Below are 27092 nucleotides of genomic sequence, written 5' to 3'. Positions count from 1 at the left end.
CCAGATAAGACGTCACCTCATTTTTCTTCGACATTGATACAAAAACGTGACATTCTCTGTTGTCTATATATATTCACTTTGATTTTGTATCTTTGCATATCCACCATGGCCATGTTTATTAACTAAAGTATTTATAGTTCGTCCGTTGAAGACTTTTACTGTCTATGCTGTATATTGTTAAAACTTGTTTAAAGTCAATATAAAGCTCTTCTGATATTCGCTGACTTTTTTCTTATCATTTATTGTACCATTGATGATGGATGTCTTGATATTCTAAGATGTACTCGAACTGAGTTGGCAAATCTCTAGTGCCTAAAAAGTAAATGGAGTAAGTTTCGGAAAACATAGGACTGAATTAAAGATGGAGGAAAGATACAACAGCACACGTTGTCAATACTCACAATATTAAATATTGATAGAATGATAATGTATGTTTCTGTATATTAGGGTACCATATACACCGCGTCACAAAGTAAGCGATATAATTGTTAAAATTTATCATTTAGAATCAGTATTTTCTTTGATGCAATAAAGTTCAGATGGGACAGTTTTCCAGCTTCTCACAGAGCTACATAAACTGGCTAGTGTTTGTAGCAGTCATTTTCATTTTATATAGATCATCTTCGGTTTTCTGTCTTCTGATAAAATTTCTCAAAGAATGAGGTGTGAAACTGTCAATTGCCAAAACAGTAATATAATTTTTAAAGGGCTTCAAAATTTATTATCCTATAATTCTATTGTTCTTTGGTATATTTTCCTTCAAGATTTTATGAGATATATTCATAACTAGAATCTCTTTTTCCAATTATAATATATTTTCAACTTATTTTCATCATTTTTTTTGATAAGTATATATTTGGTAGTTATCTTCGCTAAAATTCGATCTTTTTAAATGTTTTATTATACAGGACTCTGAGTATAAATATTTTAAAAATTAAAATATTTGTTAGAAAATTTCCTTATGTAACTGTTGAATAATTCCTGGTTGTAAGTTTGACGAGGTTTTGTTGCATAAATATGAAAGACGATCAATTTTTAAACTATAATATAATTATAAGAAATCTCAACTTCTGGCGTTAACTAATCTCTTCAATTTATGGTAATTATATCTGTTGTAATATTAATATGAAAATTTTCTTACCTAAGACAGTCAAAATAATTTTGATTTCGTGATACATCACATTCGTTTTTGGATCTGCAAAATTTCTTAAGAATACTCTCAAAATTAACAAACAAAACCTTGAACTCCTTTAATATTTTCAGTGCGTAATAATTTCTAAATTTCATTACACAGACATGATAATGACACCGTTTATTCGTCAGGTATAAGCTTCATTTTACTGTATACAATTAATAGATTGATATATTGATACAGCATAATTTCTACTAAAACCTACAGTTATTTTTCCAATTCGGCAGTATTCGAAACATTCAGAAAAGAATTTGGAAAAAAAGCAGATAAATAAGGAAGCAGAAACGAGAGGACTAAGCATCAACCAAAGTAATATTAAATATATGAAAATCGAAGGCTGAGGTATCGAAAATGGAATGAAAATTAAAATATATGTATTTTCCAATCAACAAATTAGTATAATCAAAACCTTGGAGCATGCTAATAGGAAAAACGAAAAGTAGTAGAGATAAATGAGAAAATTGAAGCAGATAATAAACTATACTGAAAATAACAGCTATTTTAGAAATATAGGGATCTTGGTGAAAACACTAGAATAAACATTTACAAGCAATAATAAGGTCAACATTAACTGGTGCAGAAGAAGTATTGAGGTTAACACAAAAAGACATAGGAAAACCAAAAATAGTGGAAGAATCCCATGATCAAAACAAATCTACAATAAAATGAATATTAAACACTTCTGAACAACGAAATGGGGAACCAGAGAAAAGGAAACAACATAACTTCATATAGAAAATAGAGTACATTCGCAAAAACTTTTGTGCACGCGTCAGTGACAAGTCTCAACAAACTGTACTCATAGTTTCAACCACACAACATACCCGAAGAAGAAATGCAGACTTAATTGTTATTCAGTAAAAACAACATGGCGGATTTTCGATGCCAGTGCCCTCGATGCTAGGTGATAGAACTACTCTATTTTCGCGGTTCATTGAAATTTACAAAATTTTCATCCAGTTTCGATTTCGTAGCTTCCTGAATTCACAATCAAAAATATTTTAATACTGGGACACATTTATTCACAAAATAATATTTACAGAAATTTTCAACTAAGTCCAGGAAAATTAGTAGACGTGATACAACATAACTTTTATAACGGAAACTGAAAAAAATACATATTTTTAAAACAAAATGAGATTTGTGATGTAAAAACATACTACACGGAAATAAAACAGTAATTCAGTGGAACAGTATTGATCGCCTCTGATTCTAAATACGGCTTATGTACCTCAACACATGTTGATCATGGCTTGCGTCTTGAGATATATCATGTCTCAAGAGAAACCAATTATGCGTCGAAACGAATTGGACGCTTTCATATGTCACGCCTTCAATCCGAACCTCATGAATCCGCAATATTTGCAAGAATTGACGGTAAGATATTGTTATGAATTTCAATACCTAAAATAGTTCAAATGTATCAGCTTAGAGGTGTAGTTGATGCTCTTTAGTATCAATAATTCATTTGGAACCTATAATCAATATTTTATGTTAAAAACAATAAATATGTGAGAAAATTTGGTATCAGTAGTTCAAATATAACATTATTATCTGGTAGTGAATTTTTTGTTAATCCGTTTATTGGAGTAGTTCATATGAAACATTTTTGAGAACCTATTTAATAACAAAATTATAGAAATTTATGATTTTTCAATTCATTTGTAACATAACAATGAAAAGCTTGATTTGAGTAAAAAACAGTTCATACAAGTCGCAAGTGGTAGAATAGTTCATATGTAACAGGTTTAATAATAAAAATTCTAAGCAAAATTTGGTTCGGTAGTTCATTTTAACATATCTTCTCAGTACCTTTAATTTGAAGAAAAAACAATATGTAGCATCCTTCCCAAACAGTGAGGTACATTCTGTATTGAATTGTTTATTCAAGTAGTTCATATGAAACTTGTTTAAGAATATATTTAATGATGTAATTTGAAAATTTCTGAGTAGTTCCATTATAATTGAAAAAAAAAGTTGCTAAATACTGAACATGGTTGTCAGTTTAAGTTCAATTAATTGTTTTAAGTCAGTAGTTCATATAAAACGTTAGTTATTTTATTGTAATAGAGTAGTCCATCTAGTGGTTGATAAAGTAGTTCATATGTATTATGTTTAATATGTTTTGATCATTTTGGTAATAAACAAAAAAAATATTGCTTTCAATACAATTAAGTCAAAGAACATGAAATTTGACAGCTAAGTTGTGCAACGAGACTAAGATAGTTCTTGCATTCATGTATATAAATTCATAAGGTACATTAAAGATAAGATACAGTCATTGAAATTCATATTCATCCATTTACAGTAAACGTGAGTAAACACAAATTTTATATATTCTATTCATCTCTACTATATAAAATAAACTTGTCTTTTAAGAAACTGAATACCTTCTTTTGAATGCATCATTATAACCTCTTATAATGTTGAGAAGAGATAATGATCAACAACAATTATTTAGGTTCTATCCATTCTGATCTCCACTGACAGCTGTTATTATTGAAAATATTGAATAGAATAGAAAACCCAAGCAATATGTTTCCAATAATTCTCCAAGGAAATTACCAATCGACGAAAACTTAAAAATAATATAATATTTCCTGAAAAAAATGACCTTCACTCAGTTTTTGAATGGTTTTCAATTACTCCCAATTTTAGTTACTAACTTGTTCTTGTATACTGGTATAGTTTTAATAGTCGATATTATTTAAAAAATTTATGTGAATAATTACATCTAAATAGAACAAATATGTCTGAGTTCTCACACTCATCATTTATGTACGACTTATTAAAGTGGTTTTTCTGATACATGTTATTACCAGACATCCCCACAATATCTATTGGAATTCAGTGTAAATTGAACATTGCATGAAATTTTACGTTTTAGATAAACTTTGGTAATTTTGATTATTTTATAATATTTTCATATTTGCAAACACATCACAGTTACTAAGCTTCCAGTCAACTCAATTTCATTGTCACATGTAATATTACCCATCACAGAACTTTGTTATGATTTAATAATGAATTTGGTATTTCTAGAAGAACAAAATTAGATAGGGGTTAGTTTCTCAAAAAGTCAGAAAATGTCTTAGAACTGTACTGAATCGCTTCAGAAAACCTGAACGTTTGCCTCTGAATTTGCCAAAGACGCAGAGATGCCTTTGAAAGCAATTTTCGGTATTCTGTAGACAAATATTTCTTTCGAATGCTTAAAACTCTCAATTAAAACCAGCTAATGTCATCGATTATAGACAGAAAAATGTGGGAATGATTTGGTGGATGTACACCGCTATCGTAAGAAGTAGCAGGAAAAACAATACACAACCAAGTGTATAAAAGGAGCAATATAAACATGTCTTGCAGCGAATATGGAAGTAATTCTAAAGAATCATACATGTGCATATAGTGGTGGGAAGTATATCAGAAAGAATAAGACCTCTCGTATCTAGTGATTGAACGGAAATCCTTGAGCCTTGAGTATTTAATAGTTTTGGATGGAAATTTCTGCACAAATATACAATATAGTAACGATGTTGGGTGGGATTAATACACAATCTTGTATTTCACAAAACAGCTGTATGTTGCTAAGGTAATTCTCTACCATGCGAAGTAAGTGAGGGGAAATATTGTATTTATCTCTTAGAGGCTTCACAATATTCTTTCATCATTCAAAGCATTTAGTAGTTGAACCGCATCGGTAGTTGATTTGCTCTTTCGAAAACCAAATTGCTTATCGCATGGGTCGCCACTAGCTTTTACTGTTTGAAGCCTCGGTCTCATCAGTTTTTCTAGCACCTTTCTCCTAGTGTCTAGCATACACAGTAGCCTATTTCCTGATGCGGATAGGAGAGGAAGGGCCTGGAAATAAAAGCTTAGGATAAATATCAAGAGTATTCAAATCTTTACCCTCTTGTAGAATCAGTTCCAACATTATTGCAAATGCTTAGACATACTTATTGAACTAGGCAAGTATACCGTAGTTTTGGATTCCAGGGCATATGGAAGTTAAAAAAAATAAAAAATGAGAAAACTCATGGAGTAGCAAGCGTAGGTGCCCACACCCATTTGGGACGTCTATGGATTGGGCACCGATACAATATTAGGAGAAATTTCAGAAAAAAGAAGTAATGATGGACTTATGGGACAAAACATGAATGGTAAGATAAGCAAAGAGACTTATGAGAAAATGAAAAACTGAAATAAAAAAAAAAACATTTGAGATTATGTGGACCAGAAGAGCAAATATTCGTTCACATATTTGCTAAATTTCAGGTACTACAGAATCTGAAAGCCGATGCTAAGGAGCATACTGAAATAGAAAGGCAAAACTAAGCTAAGCAAAATAGAAATTAAAGTACTACTAGTTTCATAGACAATCCTGATTAGAGGTGAAAATATTGACAGAATATGAAAAAAAAATTACATCAAATACAAGTTTATTTGAAGTTGTAGGTCTTAAATTGAGATATATTTTGCGACTAATCAGCTACATTATCGATATATAAAAATACCCTAAATCAAGCCGAACCTGAAACTGTTTGATTAGACTATTTTACTCTTCTCTGCACTTGTTGAGTATGCAGAAAAGAGTATTTTTGGAGTGTATCTCATAACGTTACAATTATTATTTACGATTTCGTTTTTTGTCTGAATTTGAATATGGAAAGATATTAATGTTTTCTAGAAAAATAAATCTATGTTATTGAACGTTGAGAAACTGAGTATTATAATATGTACCTTTTGTTCCAATCTCTTTTTGAAGGAAGTTATTAAATTAATGAATCAGCATATCTATAAAATAGAGACTTCATCTTACGTGGAATTTGCGTACTATATGTATATTCGAAATAAAAGACGAATATCATCTTAAGAATCGTGTCATGACAAAAACAATAATAGAATTTCATTCATTCTTAGCTCATAAACATAGTTAAACTATCATTGCTGGAACTCAAACTAATATGCTAAAAAGTACAAGGTGGTTAGGTATCGCAAATTTATTGTAACTAGAAATTCATTTTATATTTTCAATAATTTGATTTTGTCTAGAAAATATCTACTCAATTATTTTTTATAGTATAGCAAAAGATTTCCGGAATAGTTTTTTCCAACAAAAGTTTGATTCTAAATCTGCCTTTAACCTAAAAATGGAGATTCACGTGACAATAATACATTTGAAATTCTATTACTGTAAACTTTGAGAAAAAAATTTTAGTTTTCCACAATATTCTCTATACACAGAAGAGAGGAGAATTTGAAAAATGCGAGCTTGGTGGGTATAATTCAACAAATTCTCCAAATGACCATATGCTGCTGAATGGGTTAAACTCTCATTGTAAATAAAACAGGACATGTAGAACTTCTTAATCTGCTCGACAACTTCTTATTCAAAGCTAGTTTACTTGAAATTCCGTCACAATACATTCGAAAATCTGTTATTTAATTTTGGATCCTATTCTACTCAAATGGACCGTCACCTCTATATAATTGAATTTGTTTCTGAGAATAATGAATTCCTCATAGTTTCACAACTAGTAATTCTATTTTTAGGTTATAAAGCTCAATTTTTGATATTTCCCTACTAATATCAAATTCCAATTAATTCAGAAACGCATATTTTTAATTTAATTCCTTTTTTTACATATTTAAAATGTGTTACTTGCATTTTCTGTAGGATAACACAAATTGTGGTCGGGCGATACGTAGCATAAGGAATCCGCAAAACCACCAGTGTGCCCGTAGTTCATATTTTTTGCATGGATAGCAAAAAATCGCTGGACCGTTTAGTTATAGACTTACGAGGAAAAATAAAACTTTAATTTTTTATGAAAAATTACATTGCATTCAATACAATCAAACCCAAGTCACACTTTTTACACATAATTGTTTATAATTCCCCTCGGGAAAAGTTCGACAACTTGTTTCTTCTAGTCTGCCCAACTATTATTATCTTGATACAAATTTTTTCGAGCTTTATTTATATTCATGTTAGTAGTAGTACTCTCCGAATTGATAGGACCTGCCTCAATTTGGTCTTCAAAATCATAGGAAGAAATGCGTTATCTTCAGTAAGGACGTTTGAGTCTAGTCGCTGTATAAATATCTCTTGTGCCTCATCAATGTAAGTCATTTTAAGGGCCTCTTACAACGTTAGGGAGCCCCTAGAAACAAAAAAACATGTTTTTAAAAATTGTTATTTCAATTGGTGTCTGATAGCCTAGCGTTTAATTATATAACGCTCGAAAAAAGCCATTCTAAACTAACTTTTCATTAGTAATTCCTACTATAGAAAGTAACAACGGAAATAAATTTAAGCTAAAACGGAAATTTTTCGAAATACTTAAACGAAACGAATGCCAACTTTTTTGTCAATATCCACAATTGTTTCAAACTCTCGTTAGCAAACAACCACGTGCACCAGCTGTGTTTCCAGAAACAAGACGTTAACATGATAATTTAAGATGATACTGGTAGCACCATCTAGCCACAAAATGCTGAAGTATAGAACTTATTTAATTTCAAACTGAATGCTACAAATTTAAATGTAATGCTAGGTCCTAATGGGTTAATTGGACATGGTCATCCAAAACTGGATCTCTATACTATAGGTCTCAAGATTAATTTGGAATGCTGCTTGTTGGAGGAAGAAGAAATTGCAGGCACGTCATCGATGAGTGTCTTGTACGCACAAGTGCGAAGTTTAAACACATGCAAGACAATAATTGCCTAGTGTGTAGGTAGTTTTGAATGGGGCACGACGGGCCTTTTCTTTCAATTCCCTAATACTAATTAATAATGACGAGACCAAAAATTTGTTAAATGAATCGTTATATATGTATATATATATATATATGTATATATATATATATATATATATATATATATATATATAAATATATATATATATATATATATATATATATATATATATATATATATATACATATATATATTCCAAATAACAGTTTCTCCCCGTATATCATGCATGCAACGGTTGTGGTTTGCACTAATATAGTTTGAGATTTGTATGATTAACCAAGTGACTACCTACGATTTAGCTCTATATTTGATTAATATCTTTATTATTCATATATGTTCGTATTTTATTATAAAATGATTGGTAACAGGGAAATCATATCAAAGTTTCTATCACTTACGACATAAAATTACGAGTAGGTTTACGCCATATAAATTTAATGTTCTTTGGAAATTCATTGTGATAATAATAAAATTTCAATTAGTTCAACCCACTTCGTTCTTGTTTTTTTATTTTAATTACAGAATTGTTTGGAGATATGAATTATTACTTAAGTATCTTCATCAATCTACCCATAGTAATTATTTTTAGAGTTATTGCATTTTTGATTAAACAATTTCTATTATCATAATTTCATTTTATAAAGTTTGACTAGATTGGATTGCCTCAATTATCACGTGAACGGCGTGCTTGACTTCTGTCATGTGGCCGATATCATCATAGTATCTTCCTTTTTTTTTCGATCTTTCATTTCTTCATAAATCTAATTCACTTCATTATTTTGTATGGATAATCCTGTAACTTTTGTGTGTGTGTAGAATCCTTCAGAAGGATTTGATATTCTCTATGTTATTATCCTTACAATGAACTTTGGTATCCTAAGCGCAAATATATCGATTCTTTAGAAATGTGGTACGTCACAAGATTGTTTGGAATTCCCTGGACTGACTACTCAGTCGATACTTGAAGAGTTAAATGTAGTCATCATGCTTGAAGAAAGTGTTGCAATATTTTGGACACAAAGCTTATAGTGATAGAAAAAGTATAAGGCGAGCCCTTATTCAAATTATCTGATCAAATCAAACAAGTCACACACTAACTCTTCACGTATCGTTACAAGAGGCTGAAGATCGAGAAATATGAGAGGAGACAAAAGAATAAGGAATAGGGACATTCCAAAAAAGGTCAATACCCTATTAGTTGAGGCGATGCCTATACTCAAAAGCTATAAATTGATTGTCTACTATTGATAAATTAGTGAAATCAAGGCTTTACAAGTTATTCAATGTATTCTGTTAGTTTATTTGTTCTTTAAATGAACTCATCTTTCGAAATTTTCACTTTCAATGAACTTATTGACTGAAGTTTCGCATACTTTCTCATATTTGATGACAACATGTTAAATAAATAAACATTTGATAATATTGCCTGAATTGATTAGTGTGATATTATATGTAGCATTTTTCTCACATTGCATTGCATTTTTAATCAAATAAACTTAATTTATCAAATTCCATGACAATTTTTTGTAAAATAAATCAATTTTATGAATATGGCTTATAATAGTATTGCAGATCGAATTTGATAAAGTGCATAAATAAAAAGGTCAATTTCCCTTAAAAACAAAAATTTTATGTTTTAAACTACTTGTAGTCTTTTTTTTTAATCTACAGTTTATTAAAAATGCACTGTAGAATGAAATCTTAAATTTTCGGCGTACACCTTGCTACGATTGGCATTTAAGAATGATTCAAATAATAGATGTTGATGATGACGAAATTGGAGAAATACGAGGGCCGTTTTTATTTCCACCTCCGATAGGCTATAAATAAAGGACATGATCATATAAAACAATAATTTGATTACCAAAATTTTGGTACACTTACGTTTACTTTTCAACATAATCACCGAAGAGGTTGAGACATTTTTCATATCTGTGCACAAGCTTTTCAATACCCTCTTCAAAGAAAGTTGGTTGTAACCTAACCGTTCAGTAACAATACAAAACAGATCTAGAAACTTCTGGAAATGTGCTGTTTTCTTTAACCATTTTGTCAACTCGTTGAACCAGGTCATCTGAAACGACAGATTTGTTTCCTTGAACCCCTTCAACATGCACATCATTACGGCTATCTTTAAACTTTAGACACCATTCACGCACAACACCATCACTCATGAAGTTTTTCCCATACACACGACTCATTCTCTGATGGATTTCTGCAGCACTATTGCTTTAAACCTGTAGAAAACGAATTCCACTTGACGGAGGCTTCAATAATGGCGGACATGTTTACGTGGCTGTAGCACAACGCCGACTGACGCCTGAATGTTAACAATGGCGGAGTGTGTAGTGCGAGAGCTTCGCAGTCACCTAAAGCGCATGCCCGCTTTCTTCTGCCCGCGTAGTGTCTGCAAGAAACGTTTGGAGGTTGAAAAAAACAGCCCCCTTATATATGACACATATAGGTACAAATATGTAAAGTAAACTTGGTCATATAGAAACTATTGCTTCCTAATAATCAAAACAAAAATCTACTATTGAATGAGATTGAAATTCATTGTGAAAGAGAGTAACTCACAATATGATAAAGGTAACGGAGTCTAATATCTGGGTATGCATATGGTCAAGAAATTGAATTAGTGGAAACAGATATTTTCCAAAAAAATAAAATAATAGGGCTACAAGTTGAGGAGCATGTACTGACTACTAAATAAAAAAGCAGAATTCTCAATTGGAAATAAAATACTCATTTACAAAGCCATCTTAAAACCACATACATACCTTACAGGTATTTCATCCCGAAATCCTAAGAATGATTCTCAGAGTCTCATTGTTTATTACCAATGAAGTGATTCACCAGGATGTAAGTCAATCGTACGTATGTTGGAGAAGAAATAAAAAAGTACGTGGAAAACATACAGAAGAACCAACAGTGCATCCAATTGCGTTCATAAAAATTATAGTGAATAAACGACGTTTCTTTATTTAGTGCTAAGAATTTATGAAAACGTCCAATGTCAAAAAAGTCAATACTGTAGTTGTAGACTTACTTTAAAACAGATGGATGTCTTGTCTTTTGAATGGTCATACCTATCACTTAATATGTACCTCACATTGTTTGGGTTGTGTAGATAGATTTTAATACACTGGGAAATTGAAAATTGTTGTAATGTGAGATCACATAGTTAAAAATTAAATGAAGTTAGTAACACAATAACGTTTGGGTGTTTCATGTATATATTGATGTTAAAAGAGATATATTAACTTTTAAAATCCAACCATTATAACCATATTTAGTTCCCTTTAGTTCCCTTCATATTTATATATCATTTTCACAAGATACTTTTCAGCATTTTTATCATCAACATCTATTTGTATGTAATGTGATGTAATTGTTTCAAATAAACTAAGTTGATAAAATTAGTTTTTCTAAAATTTACCTTTAAAAAATTTTGGTAACATCACTGAGTTCGCGGTGTCTCAGCGTTAAAGCAATGTATGCGTGTTCCATTTTTATCTTATTTAAATTAATTTGTGTATTTCTTGGAATTCTTCGTATTACACTGATTCGTTACTAGATTAGTTCTTGACATTTTAAGCCAAAAATGGAAACACATTGTTTCGAAAAATAGAGAATTATGTGGCTTTATTATATTTTAGTTAAATCAACTTTTTTCATACAAAGTTCATGGTTCTAATTCTTTCTATTGTAGTATTTTTCTTATATACCTTGGTTTTAAATGATAAGTTTTTTCATCAAAATTAGATTGTTGGTCGTAAATCAAGCATCACTAAAGAATGTAGAAAGTAGAAAAAGTATTTGTCATGCACTGCCCGTCAATTTGGTCCATTTCTCTCAAGATACGTCACAGTAGAATAAATTCAAGTTCTCTTCACTAGCTTACACTTCGTGCCGCTGTTAACGTTATCTAACAAATTGCCCTACTTGCTAACGGCTACGCTTAACTAATTTTGTTAGAAAGTAAAAGTATTGCTCGTTGTTTTTGCCAATTATAAAATATGAAATGTCATTGATAATAATGATCGTGAATTTTTGTAAATTCTTCCTAATAATAGGTAAATTAGGTTGAAAATTCTCCATACCCATTTATGGAATATTTGTGATTTCTCTTATATTTTTAGATAGTTCAGTACGGAAATTTTGTAACCTTCACCCTTCAAGAGCTATTTAGAGTTATTCATGTCTTTGCATTAACACAAGTGAATTCTCTGAAGTCTTCTCCGAAAATGAATTATACAACTATGTGTGAACGAAGCTATCGTTAAACATAAATATAGTCGTTCAGAAAGCCATACTAACTGACGATGAAACAATGAGTTAAACCCATTTTGATATTATTTTGATTGTTTTTGCTTTGGAATAAACTTGCTTTATTTGGCCCTGCATAACAAAAAACAATTTATAATATAATTTAAGTTATGAAACATAAGTTTGCTTCGGAAATTTTCCGGAAAACCTATCTTTCTGTAAATTGTAGTGTTTTTTTATGTGAAAAATATTAAAAGTTATTGGGAAAGTTGTTTATAATCAACATATACCAAATTTCGAAATCAACTATAGTTTCCAATTTTTATTATTCTAATAAATTCACACTTGGCTTATTCCTACTGGTTTAACCCTAATTGATGATCACAAAAAAAAACACATCAGATTTAATGTTAGATTTCTCTAATCTCCTATATCTGCACATTTTACAATTCGTTTTCAATTGTCCAAAATCTGCCTATACTTCAAATAGTTCACCCAATTGTGCGAATTATTCTTTTTCTATAATATTTCACTGCAATACGAAATGTGATCTTGATAAATTTTCTATTTTACTCTTTCCATACCTATACAAAAAATCCAATTATAAAATGTTTGTGGATTTAGCAAATTAATATGTCACACTCATTCTCTCAAACCATCTTTCTTCGAATTGATTATTTAGCCAATTTGTGAATTGAACATAGCAGCATGCTGTGAGAAATGATTGGCGAATATTTGAAAGAAGTTTATCAATTTATCTTTGCAAATATTGTTAATAAGTAATATGTAAATTGATTCAACATTCCTTCAATGAAGAAAATTACAATTATTCCTCATATGATACAGCACATCATACATTCACTTTTTTGAAATACTGCCGTCTTGCTTCAAGTCGTTCTAATACTAAAATTTCAGCATCAGTTTCATCATAAGCTTCTGTGATTTCTTTCGTTCATTGCAGTATTTGGACATTTTTCACTGCGTAAAGCATTTATCAATATGTCGCCGGTTCCATAATACTGGATGACAAAGTACTTTTCTGAAATATTATATATTAATTATAATTATGATAATACAATAATAATTATAATTATAATAATATAATAATAATTATAATTATATAATAAAACATTATACTTATATATGTATTCTAAATGATAAGTTGACTTGACATAAGTCAAGTTTATAATTAAAAAAAAAATTCCGACATAGACTATGCCAAGTCACGTAGTTAAAAAAACTTCGAACAATGTTGTAACATTTTTCGTGTTTATTTACACTCTTTCTATTCGTGGCGTGAATTTATTTACACACTATAAAATACTTACACTTACTCATTTATTTCGATTAAACCATTTCTGCGATCAGTTTTACTAATTCGTTCTTTTCACTTGGACTATTTATTTAAACCTAACTAAAATGTGTTACATAAACTTATTTAATGCGTCTAAATGTTCTTGATTTTAGGTCACTTCTGTTTTAAAATTAATTTTTTTTAATAATTTTTGGAAGATAAAATTTGACGTTTCGACTTCTTTTCTTCTTTATAAAAATATTTTAAAACAGAGAAAAAGAGACTCAAAATCAAGAACATTTAGATGCATTAATATATTAAAAGATCTGGGAAAGATATTTAAATTTATTAATATACCATTAATAGAATTCTACAAAGTTCTGGAATTTAAAGAAATAGAAGAAATAAATAAATCGACTTTCCCAGAAATTATTTAGAAGAAAGACTCTAACAAACCCCCTTCTTTAATAAAATATCATCAAAGGTACGTCCGCTATTTATGAAAAAACAGATTAAAGGCGTCACGCGAATTCGCCGACTTTAAAATTCCATTGTAGCTGGACAGGGCCGGCATAAGAATCTATTTCGCGAGCTTCTTCGTAGCAATATGTTTACAACTGACTTAATAAAATAAAGATAATAAATTTTTTTTCAAAAATATTTCTTGAAAAATTTCTTGAAAATAAATAATTGGAACATACTTTGGCTCGGAGGTACAGATGATAATGAATAAATCTGATTTAAATGTTTTAGAAGCAAAAATTTAATTACATTCATTTCAATAAAAGTAAAATTGCAGAAGCTCTTAAATACGAAAATATAAAGTCACATAAGTAGAAAATTGATTTTCGAATGAACAAAATAACTATAATAATTTCTCAACTGCCTTAGTTTAATCAAAAACTGACAGAAAATAGGATGTACTTTAAAATATAGAAGAGGAATTTCTTGAAAATAGATAATTGGACCAGAAATAAAAAAATTAAAAAACATTACAGACGCTCGAAATGTTATTTTATAAATGGACATTCAAATAGATAATTCTATGAATCAAATTATTGTTTGTTTGAATGAGTCAAGAAGTGACATAGTTAGTAAAAGTTACTTAAATCACCATATATTTATAGACTCGTATTATATAATATACTTTCTATTAAAAACGATATTGAACAACAAAGAGATTATCCTTCTTTCCGCTTAGTATTTCACATTTCTTTCATACATCATTTGATGTATTATCTGTTAGATAGATATTGGGATCTCCTCAAAAATTACATCGAAATTGTTCCAAATTACATAGACTATATTATATAGAATTTCTCTTCTATGATAACCTTGGCAGTTAAATGCCAATTTCAGTGAAATAAACAAATCATTTATTCATTTGAATAGTAGGATTTTCAATGGTCTGACACGTTAGTTTACATAACTTATTCATATAAGAATACTAATTTTTTCAATCAACACAAAATAAAATCTATTATGAGTAGTACACTATAATTTTACAAATCTCCTTGATAATAGTAGTATATTGATTTATTACGAGGGAAAGAAAGACGTCCGGAAAAGTAACAAAAAAATGAACATGAAATTTTTGTAAACTAATGAAAAATATTATATTTTGTTTTACATTGATGCACGTCGACTGAACGCTATTACTCGCGAACAGAATACTATACTTTATCTAAGACTGTGAAAAGAAGAAAACACAATATATTATTAATTTTTGTCAAAACAACTATTCTAGTGGTTATCAAAAGTTACAAGTGGTTTTTATATACCAATCATGAAATAAGTAGTATCTCTTGTGGTACTTGTAAAATTTTTAACACTTTGCATGTTGAGTAACTTTTGGCGATTACAGTTTTCGGTGGTCCAAATTTTTTAATGGTTGTAATATCGCCACCCTACTTAACAATAATTCTTGTTGATAATCGACGTCTAAAGTTCAAAACAATCCAGTTCTATAAACATAGCAATTTATTTGCTTATAGTAGCCAACCTATTTATGATGCATCTACCATTTTAGTAATTTGAATACAAAAAATTTTATGTCACTTTTTTGTGAGGCAAGCATCCATTAAAATCAAGAGCAAAACACTATATGATATATCTTAAAATTCTATTTTCTATTATTCACTGAGGTATTCAGTTCCTTCGGCGTCAAAGCCTTAGCTTTATTAAACAATAGTCTTCGACCGAGTATTTGTATATTATGAGGATTTATTGGTACTAAGAACGGGTTAACTCAATCATGATTGCAGTGTTCGGAAACTAACCCGAATCACGTTTATTGTTGTTCGAAAAATGATCGATTGATCAGGCTGAATACGATCACTCACTGGTTTTCTGAATTTTAAAAATTTTTAATTTCCCATAAATGGCTGCCTACCAATAAGTGTAGCGTGAGTAGCGTCGTTGATAAGTTACTGAGGCTTACGTTTTTTATACATTAGATTATTTCAGTATCAAAATAGCTTTTTAGTATTAAACTTCAGTGCAAAATCTCGTTGAGGAAGTAAATCGTTGACAACTGCTCAATAACAATTATTAAACATCTAGCATCTATTATACAACTAAATAAATATCACAGGAGAATAAGCGCACAAAAAGTAATAGAATCAGTTCTTGTTCTTATAAATCATATTCTAAATTTGGAATTTCAACCGAAAATTGAGTGCGACGTTCGGAAAGTGTGATCTAAATCTCATTCTGGTTTAGGATCCAAAATCAGCTGATAGGTGATATATCTTAACCTGGGTTGTAGTTTCCGAAAAGCCGGATATTCAAGGCACTTTCCAGCATCGAATAGAAAAACTGGACCTAGAACGATTTGTACATTTTGATTATTCATGAAAATAGATAAGTAACCAATTTTTAGAAAAAGAAGTGTATCTTTGCGTCGACTTCAAATCCATTAAATTTTTTTATACGGTATTATACTTTCCTTTTGATTTCGTAGTTACCAAATTTTTTATTCTGTTTGCAGAGAGTTTCAATAAATTTTGAGGAGTCTTGCTAAGCATTTGGACTCCATCACAAACACTCGTACTTATAATATCAATCTTAATTAAAATTCAAATACATGCATCGTTTGAATGTTCAAAAATCAACACTATTTTCAAATTTTTGGTGAAAAATGTGTGAAATAAAGAACTTTATTTGTTTAAAGTCCATAAAGTTAATTGAGAAATGTAAAAAATATGAGAAATTGAATTTTATAAGACTCTCCAAAAATTTGTTCTCCTGAGAACTATGAATTTTAACACTATTGATTGGAAAAAACTCGAGAATGGAACATTTTCTTTGGAATATGAATTACTCATTCATTTCAAATCAAATGTTTTAGCATGAAATTGACACCAATTCTCGTAACACAAATGCGTAAGGCTACTTAGTTCACTATTGAAATTTATACTAGTAAAAGTAAGATAGAAAGTCAAAGAAAATTTGATTCAAACAAATATAACTTAATAGAATATCATATATGTGATATGTATAATCATAAATCAGAACAAAAATCGTGAATTTGAATACGGAGAAGCATATCGTGCTCGGTATTTGAACGATAAAGAATTAACTTTCTTTTTCTCTATCTTCATCATAATCACTATCATCAATGTTGTAACTATCTGGACAAATAAAAGAACAATGCTACAAAGATATTGGCCGTAACCCTTGCAAGACTAGATTTCGTTTTCTTTGATCAACACGGGCAACACTTTTCCTTTCTGTTGTTTTTTTAACTGTTTAGTTGACGTTTAGAAGTCACGTCCAGTATTCTACTGACAGTAGGTGAGGCTGAGCGGAAGGAATAGAAAAAGTGGGAATAAAGAACTCGCTAAAATTCTTGTACTATTTTAGAAAACCCAGCCTTTGTATCTGTTATATACTAGGTGTATATTGGAATGTCGAATTAATGCATTTTGATTTGATTTTGACAATGAATTATGAAGCAGATTGACTAGTTCTGAACGCTATCTTCCTGCTAGTGCTATATTTAGCACCTAAAAATACTAGCGGTAACTAAGGTGATTTTTTCTTTCATCATATTTGTAGATAAGAGGCCAGGTCTCCAACCTTTCCACCTTCAAGCAAATACAATAATTAAACGTCTTCGACTAAAATAGAACAGTTTACATGAAATTAAGTTAGACAGAAAGCCGAGCGAAAACGAAATATTCAATATTCGGATAAGAAGGTAGAGACTTCCAAAATAGGTGATACAGAACAATAATTGAAGTGTTTGTAAAAATTTAAATACTGAAAGGTCAATATTTGTTAAAATGGTGAAAAATCATGCTCAAAAATAACCGGCAATGCAGGAACTAGCACCATCAAGCCAGGTAAAGTATGCGAGAAAGGATTATATAACAGTGAGCCTGTTCTGAAAGGGGAAGCTCAATATCTGAACAAGTCAAGAAGAGGAGATTAAAATTAAGCAGGAAGTCTAGGATGGCTAGATCGGTGATCGAAACGGAATGGATATATCAGCATTCATATTCAGAAACTTTTCGCCGACCCAATGGAATAGTCTCAAAATTGATTATTCATCTACTGAACAAATGTAAGACTGTAACGAAATAGGCTTCAATTTTGGATTGATGTCAAGAAACACGAGTTTCTCGGACAATGCTGTCGGATTTAAGGCTACAAAAAAAGGTTTTTTGTCGCTATTATTGCAACAGAGCATTCAAAAATTTGATTTTTCTAGTAAAATAACGTTCCCAGAAGAGTTCATGAATGACAACTCAAATTTTCTTTCACTGGTTCAAAAAGGAATTTATGTCGTTGGTGAAACGTTTTCTGCACAACAAAAACTTCTTTGGAAGGCCACTATTGAACAACGCATCATCACTCCTATTAGAAGCAAAATGGAATCAGTGTGATATATTAACCACGAAATGTTACTTTCCTTATCCAGCCAGTGGACTGAGAGGTGATTGAAAATATTAAGAGGAGTTGTCGAAAAACTCCTTCGCAATTTTTGATTAAATAAATAGTGGGAGTTATCCAACATCTAAAGATTCTCTGTGGAATTGATAGATACTGGACTTTATGAGATGAAATTTTACGAGGATTTTTAGTAAATTGTGGATAAAATTTGGGCCGATGTTTGAATGACCAGGACTTAACTGCTGAAGAAATTATTACTTACCTTAACAATACTGAAGACGAGACTTAATACCGAGAACTAGCCCATTGGAAAAGAAATCATTATTTCTCATAAGAAAGCTTCAAAAATTTTGAAGCTTTCCGATACATTGAAGCACAAGACAATGCAACTATTGCAGATATATCATTTATTAGAATCTGTCCTTTCTGGTTTAACCATATCTAATTTAATAACATGCATAAATATGCGAAAAATTGTTGGGCCCAATGAGCTTGTTGAAATTCATGGATATACCGTAAATTCGTATAATACAAATACCTATATAATTATCACATTATTTCTATTTTTATTTCTATGATTCCAATGTTTGAGATAGTCATCAACAAAATATATGTACTGAAATGAGCATTCAAACTCAAGGAACACGTAAATCTAAAATAAAATTTGCATATTTTTCAATAACCCAGTGGATTCTAATGAACGTATAATGACTATATTTATTTTTTTCAGATAAATAAAGATGACTCTTGTTCAACCTAGTCCCGAACTCCAAATCAACATCAGGAAAGAGTTAAATGAAGATATTAATACAAGAGAATCCGATTTAGAGCATATCAAGCAATGGTTGAAGAAGCAACCTCATTTACCTGACACCTGGGGTAATAAATTTATTTATTAATGCATCTTAATGTTCTTGATTTTAAGTCTCTTCAATTTTAAAATTAGTTTTTTTAATAATTTCTGGAAGATAAATTTTAACATTTTGGCTTTTCTTTAAGTGTTATCATATTTTGATAAAGAGACTCAAAATTAAGAACATTTAGATGCATTAATATATCAAAAGGTCTAAGAAATATGAAATTGAAGAGATTTACTTATTAGGCATAATTTGATGGTTCTCACATTTCTATGTGTCGCACAAAGTTGATTGTGTGTGGATTTTCTCTATGAACATGGAAGTTTTTAATAGTAACTAGTTTTTAATCAAGATAACCACTTTACAACAGGCAAGATAAGACAGGACTTTCTAAAATTCATCTCAATTTAACTAAATTAGAAAAATCTCACACCAATATCGATATAGTGACCAATTTTCATACATTTTTTCGTGTTAAGTATCGAATGGTTTGATTATGAAAACAAAGCAGCCGTCAATAAAATTGAAAATCAAACAAGAGAGAGTACGAAGAGAATAATTATAAAACACATCTGCAGACTAAAAAATACACAATTATAAACACACAATAAAAGTACCTGAGTAAATACAGAAATAATAAAATATGATGCAGAAATATTACAAAAAGGATATATAGAACGTGCCACACGGGTAATGATAAGAGAAGAAAGTACCAGATATATGGAGAAATAATTTAATAGACCCTATTGATAAAAAATGAGATAAAATCATGTGCAAAAATCGTAGGGGTATAGCATTACTAGGTAAGGCCTATACAATAAGAGCCAAGTAATACGAAATAGCTTAAGGTAGTATGAATACTACATAGTAGGGGAATACCAAAAAGGCTTAAGAATAAGGCGATCAACAGATGATGAAAATCAAATATATTTATGCTTAAACTGGTACAGAACAACAGTTACAAATAAAAGTAGGTCGTCATCTATTTTTTTCAAATTTATTGTCGAATCAACTACGAAGTTTATTAGCGACATGGCAATTTGTGATACAATTGAGTGTCTTTTAGATATTTGATTAAGTTTGCGGTATTACAATTATTGTTTAGAAGAGAAATTATATTGTTTGAGAAGTGTTTCACGTTTAGATTCTCAATACAAGATTCACATATTGGCGAATTTTCTCGGCTAAATAGATATGAGTATGTCACTTTAGTGTGCTCTAATCTTAAGCAATTTTTATTTGGTCCGTGGGATTACATCTTCTTTCATTGATTTTAAACAGGATTACTACCCAAAACATAGTCAAAAGCTATATAAAGTACTTGAAAAAGTAGGATCACTCGAAAAATTAAAGAATTTATAGTGAAAAATCATGTTCAATCTTTTACCATAAAACATATTGCGTATACGTCGATTACACAATTTGCTGGTAAAGCATCGAAATTACGTTACAATTAAATGGAGAGGACACAAAATACATGAGGATGCAGATGAAAGCACTACACTAAATAGATGGCAAGTGGAAAATAATGTAAGAAGTGAATCAATTTAATTATCAAGGAGTAACCGTAACATCTACAAATATAGGAGAAAATGAGATGAGGAAACAGAGAATCAGAAAAACTAAGAATAAAAAATCTTTCAAGGACTGTTCAAAGACATTTGCTGAATTTTTAACACCACAGTACTTATATAAAATCGGGTCGATCATCTCTATGAACATGCATGTTTTATGATAGTAACTAGTTTGGATCAAGATAACCACTTCAAAAGAGTCAAGATGACACAGGATTTTCAAAAATTCATCTGAACTTAACTCAATTGAAAAAAATCTCACCCCAATCTGGATATAGTGACCAATTTTCATATAGAGTATCGAATGGTTTGTCGATGATATCAAAGATGAGAATATTCTTGAATCATCAGGAAGAAAAATATAAATACAAATATAATCTTGATATACAGAATTTCAGAATAACACAAATTTTCAGAGCATAAAGAGCAGAATGGTTAGAACACTTTGCCATAATGCTACACCAAAGAATTGTGGGGAAGATACTGGAAGGAGGAGAAGGTGGGAAAAGAAAATAAGGACGCTCAAAGAAAAAGTGTCTATGACATGAGGTAGGAACGATCAAGTGGAGAGGAGAAGCAATGGACCGAAAGAAGTAAATAAGATTGAAGCTAAGGGTCTAGAAAATCTGTGAAGCTTGTAGTGAAATCAAATATTTAGACCAGTGATCTTGAACGATGAATTTTCACTGAAAATTTTTGCTCATTTATTTCTATGCAAAAAGAGAAAGCTTACATATTCAAAGAAGAAGAAGAGCTTTTATAAATATAAATATTTTGATTGCGAAATTTCTCTTGACTTAAGAATATTTTGACAAGAAAAAAATAAAACTAGAGATGGTTACTAGATTCCATATCTAGATTACATCGATATACAAGAGAAATATAATAAATTTGAGAATAGTAATTGAATAGTAAATTTTTTATTTCTTTGTTGATGAAAGTGTGAAAAACATTGATAACGCAAGTATCACCGTGTGTGATAACAATCTGTTTTAAAATTTATCGTCGAGTCGAGAAGTAATATCGAGTTTATGTAAAACCGTAAATCAGGCGCATCATTGACTAAAATGTGACAGTGAATATTCTTGTTTTTTCTCAAAATTATCATTTAATTGATGATAAAATGTGTAAAAGCGATTTTTTATAGTTAGTATCACCAATGATTGTCTACTTTTTTTTCCAAGTACCTTTTGTTACCTGTTTCGTCTAATCTTTTGGTCAGCACGATTTCCATACTACTTGTCAATCAAAGCATGATAAGTGAGGACTTTCAATATTTCGTGGATAAAGAATGCTATATTACTGAAAAAAGGTGATGGATATTTTCATGAATCCACTTTACAAATAATAATAGATCTATTTTCCACAACAACTATGTATACTATGATATTGTGATTTCTGTTATAGACGAAAGTCGTATGATGACCTTCTTGAGAGGCTGTAAGTTTTCTCTAGAAAAATGCAAAAGGAAGTTAGACATGTATTTCACGATGAGAACAGCATGTCCAGAAATATTTTCCAATAGAGACATTTCGAATCCAGAATTAAAATTGGTTAGAGAACTAGGGTAAGTTGAGGATGAGCTATTATTTGTTACTTTTTCAACCGTTTGGTTAGTGCGAATTATAACCAATAGTTGCATCTTAAATTTTCAAACTTACATTTTCCAGCCCACTGCTCAGTAAAAAACTTACCTTGAATGTATACCAGCATAAAACCAAATCGCGCAAAGTACAATTACCTATTTTATAAAACATAAGAACTCATCAATTGCTCGAGTAATGTTTTCATTACTCGTATAAAACATCTGAAACCTTTAAAGGTAACAGTGACTTAATTTTAATTCCATATAAAATTTCTAGTTTCCTCTTATTTGAAACTAAGAGGTTATCGTTAGTTGGGCTGGGTCCCTAACTTTTGAATCACATATAAACGGTGCGTCAGCTATAGCATGATACGAAGCTTTTCATTTCTTCGATACTAGTGAAAACAGGTGGAGATGATATTTCTTCAGTCATCTATCATTTCCGCGGCATCTAGTGTTAATGAAGTTTTGTGAAATCTTCTGTCGCACTTGCTATTTGAAACAGACTGTCTGACTTTCAACACTATTCTGATCCGTGAGTCTTGACAATTGAGATGTTTTTAGTATCGACAGCCTAAATTCCATACCAGTTAATTAATAAGGCGTGGGGCACTCTAAAATCTTATTTGGATTGATAACGTCCCACATGTGACAATTTCAAAGTTGACATATTCCTTTCATCCACAAATAAACCTTCTCGCTTTTTGATAAAAATTTTAGTTGGATTCTAAATGATCCAGATCTCAATCAGTTACCAAGATAAAACATTTCTTCTATATGATACGCAGGTTATGTTGGCGACCTAGGTTTTATTAAAGCTTCGGAAGTTCTTACTTGAAGACCTTAATGGGAATTAAAAAAAATATGCCGACAAAACCGGAGCATAATTTGGGTTGGCGACAAAATAATTTCATTTTTGTAGTATAAAGTAAACAATAGTTTTTGATCAATTATGTGTATATTTTGCTCAATGACCTTTTGCCAACTTTCTTTCCGCTTCATGATTCGGCGCTTATGAAAATTTCTGGTCCTCTTCAGCCAAAAAATAAACCAGGGGCGATTGAAGGTCATCGTCATTTGTGAAAGTGTGACCATTCAAAGAATTTTGCAAACTTTGAAATAAATGATAATCAGAGGGATGTGGCATCACTTCCCAGCCAAGCTCCAAATGTTTCCCTTAGGTTGCCAAAGACGAGTGAGGCCTTGCATTATCATGGTGGAACACACCTTTGCGATTTGACAATTCTCGCGGTTTTTCTTTGATTGCTTCATCCAGTTTTGTTAATTGTTGACATCAAAATTGATCGTTCAGTTCGTTGGAAGTAGTTCAAAAAACGCAATACCTTTGTAATCCTACTAAATGAGAGCATGAGTTTTTTTGTTGTTTTTCAGCGTTCGATGTGGTTGGTGCTGATTTATCGTGTTCGCTCCATGATCGTTTTAGAACTATGTTACTATACATGATCCATTTTTTATCACCAGAATCTTTCAATTGTTGTGTGCGATACATGTAGCCTCTTCGCAACCTCTCGAACAGTTATATGACGAACCTCTTCAATTACTTTGATTTGATCATCCAGTAAGCCGACCAGAACGTTGCTCCTCTTTGAGGAAAAAATCTCCAGAACAGATTGTTTTATACCAATTCTGCGGTCTGTTAAGCAATCAGCACCATAAACTACATATATTTCTTTATGAGTTGTAACAGCTTTCTTTCCTTTACGGAAAAGTAGAATATGCCGATAATTTTCGCTTCTGCACTCCATTTAAAATTAACTGACAACTAATAGCTCTAATAGAAATCACGCACTACTTGCGTCTAAAGTTACGTCAATGTGACCAGTATCACGTGACAAACGGCAAAGTACAGCACTAATAAAAGTTATTCAAAAAATAAAGCAACGTTCTCTATCCGTAAAAAGCGAAAGTACTTATTTGCGAACCTAGAAGCGAAAAATGTGCTATCAGATGTATATATTTTATTGTACTTGCCAGCGAAGATTCATAAATATCTTTTTTTTTTAATTCCCTATTCTACCTCACACAGTATTTATAAAGATTTGTTGTCTAACTATAACGCATTTTAGTTATAAACTTGAATAGGTTCATAACATATAAAAACACATCTGTCAATTATATACTCCGAAGGAGGTATTCATATTTAACTAATCAACGCAAGTTTTCTTTGCAAAAATTAGAAATTGAATCTAATCAATAATATCTTCAAAATTGAAAATACAATGTATTTATTTCAGGCACATACCACCACTTCCAGGTTTAACACCCAATGGACGAAGAGTGGTAGTATTGAGATCTAAAAAAAATGATGTATACGATTACGACGTGGCGGATATTATGAAAGTAGTTCTCATGATCGGAGACGTAAGACTTGCAGCTGAAGAAACTGGCGTAGCTGGTGATGTTTATATTTTGGATGCCAGTGTTGCTACAGCTTCTCATTTTTCCAAAATTAATCCAGCTTTGATTAAAAAATTCTTAGTTATTATTCAAGTGAGTACCATTCAGTTGATATTTGAGGTATATTCAAACAAACGAACCTGGAGAATAGAAATATATCTTATGTATTGTGGTCCCAATATACTATATTATTAACACACTGTCGAAAAATTATTAGTGAACAAAATAGCTGATTTTATACTATATACGACACAAGCAATGATGTAGATCACATAAGAATAACTAAGCAAAAAATCTTAATGGAGTTATTCAAAAGCCAAGAAATTATATGAGCAAAAGAGGTCGATGAATTAAATTATCATCTTGTGATTGAGCACAGTTTGTCTGAATTATCCAAGAAAATTGTTACCCATAACTCACAGCAGTACTTGTTGAAAATACCTTCTCAACTGTAAATCAATATATCGAAATTAAACAAGTAGTTAATAAAGATCTCGTTAGTAAGCGAGTTTGCGACCTCAATCGTATAAGTGAGTAGCTTCAGAAATTTTCCTGAAAATGTAAAAAATTTAGAATCGAGCTGTCATTAATTATTTGTTTTGAGAGGCAAAACACCTACGTAAATTAAATAAGAGCTAGACACTGTGTGTCGAGAATCTGCACTATCATTTAAGTTCACCAAATGCTACGATTGATCGTCGGATTTAAGCTATAAAGCAAGAAGAGGCTATCAGCATATCAAAAGAATGTATTTGTCATTTACCTGACTGGAAAATTAAGCAAGCGCAAGGTGTCAGCATGTTGGGTACATCGTATACGCTATACTTCTATAACGAGAAAACAGTGGATTGCTAAAGACGATCCTGCTCCTAAAATGGCAAAAGCAGCTTTAAACATCGGTTGCAACCGTTTTATTTTGGGTTGATCATGGCATTCATCTCGTCAAATATCTTCAAAAAGGTTAAACAAAACTAGTATCTAAATCAACAAAGTATCTCTGTTAGGTAAAGAGGAAGATACAACCTCAAAATTATTTCAAAGGTTCTGTCATGATTGTGGTTTATGATGCATAGGGATGAAAAACTATAGCTCTCTAAATAAAAGAGCTATATGACGTGCTTTTATAAATTGGAGATTTGGAGGAGCTTCGTACTTTGTTAAATCATTGTATATTTGATAGACATAAATTCTTTTCAGGAAGCCTATCCAGTGAAACTGAAAGAAGTTCATGTAGTCAATGTCTCTCCTTTGGTTGACAAAATCATCACTTGGATCAAGCCATTTTTAAAAGAAAAGATTAGAGGAAGGATTCATGTCCATAGCAACTTTGAGTCTCTACACAAATTTATACCCAAAGATATTTTACCTGAAGAATATGAAGGTACAGCTGGACCATTACAAGTTTTTCACGGTACGTTTTATACTATTACATAACAGCTAGTAAAAAATATTTCATTTGTAACCGCTACCTTGAATAACTTCCTAACGTTTGTAGTTCAAAGTATTCTTTCATTATTTTCAAGTTCGCGACACTTTCACCAAGGTGCGTAGATTTCTCACCTTTCTTAAGAATTGAAATCACTTTATTCCTCATTATTCATAATTTTCTAGGAATCAATATTTTGATAATAGTTAATAATTGAAGTTTTTTCTTCTAATTAATAGAATAAAATAAATAAGGAGTGATATGAAATCAAAAACAATGAATTTTTTTAAGCAAACAAGCGGCGTCTAACAAACATAGAATACGGTGAAAAAATTTTATAACAACAATGAATCTGTTTCAATTAGTATCATAGCATTCTGGGTAGGGAAAAGTTGTAACCCTTTCTGATCTGTTAGCCTACTACTACTAAGGTTTTTTTAAAGGTTCACACTTCGAGGTCCCAATCCTGCTTTATTTGACGACCCATCAAACTGTTTTTGTTCAGTTTAGCTCAAAATTTTTTGTTCTTTCTTTTTTCTTAACATAATTTCAACAGAATAATAAACACAAAGTATAATCATTTCAGTAGGATCAAGTTTAAATCTACCATCAAACATGGTTCTTCGTTAACGCATCAACGTTAATTTTGTTTTCGAGTTCAAAGGTGATAATGTTGAAATGTAGCTATAGCTATAATAGCTGTAGTTGAAATATATCTTAGTCACCAGATACTTTTTTGACATTATTTCCAAAATTGATGAGGCCGTCACAGAGCAGATGAAAGCTATTATGAAACCAATCTTTCATAATTTCACCTAA

At 30.7% G+C, this 27092-nt stretch overlaps 1 protein-coding gene across 2 annotated transcripts in view; it reads left to right on the top strand.

The window, feature by feature from the left end:
- LOC130895248 (alpha-tocopherol transfer protein-like) overlaps positions 1-27092 on the top strand; it is a 41142-nt gene that overhangs the window by 13033 nt on the left and 1017 nt on the right. For both annotated transcript variants that reach the window (XM_057802459.1, XM_057802460.1), the window contains exons 2-5: positions 19144-19292; positions 22252-22411; positions 24685-24940; positions 26045-26258. In XM_057802459.1, the coding sequence (XP_057658442.1) occupies positions 19154-19292; positions 22252-22411; positions 24685-24940; positions 26045-26258 (769 nt within the window). In that variant the 5' untranslated portion in view covers positions 19144-19153. The remainder of the gene's footprint in view (positions 1-19143; positions 19293-22251; positions 22412-24684; positions 24941-26044; positions 26259-27092) is intronic.

This window comes from Diorhabda carinulata, chromosome 6 (genome assembly GCF_026250575.1).
Source record: "Diorhabda carinulata isolate Delta chromosome 6, icDioCari1.1, whole genome shotgun sequence".
Classification (NCBI taxonomy): domain Eukaryota; kingdom Metazoa; phylum Arthropoda; class Insecta; order Coleoptera; family Chrysomelidae; genus Diorhabda; species Diorhabda carinulata.
Note: the sequence above shows the minus strand (reverse complement) of the source record. Positions and strands in the feature narration are given on the sequence as shown.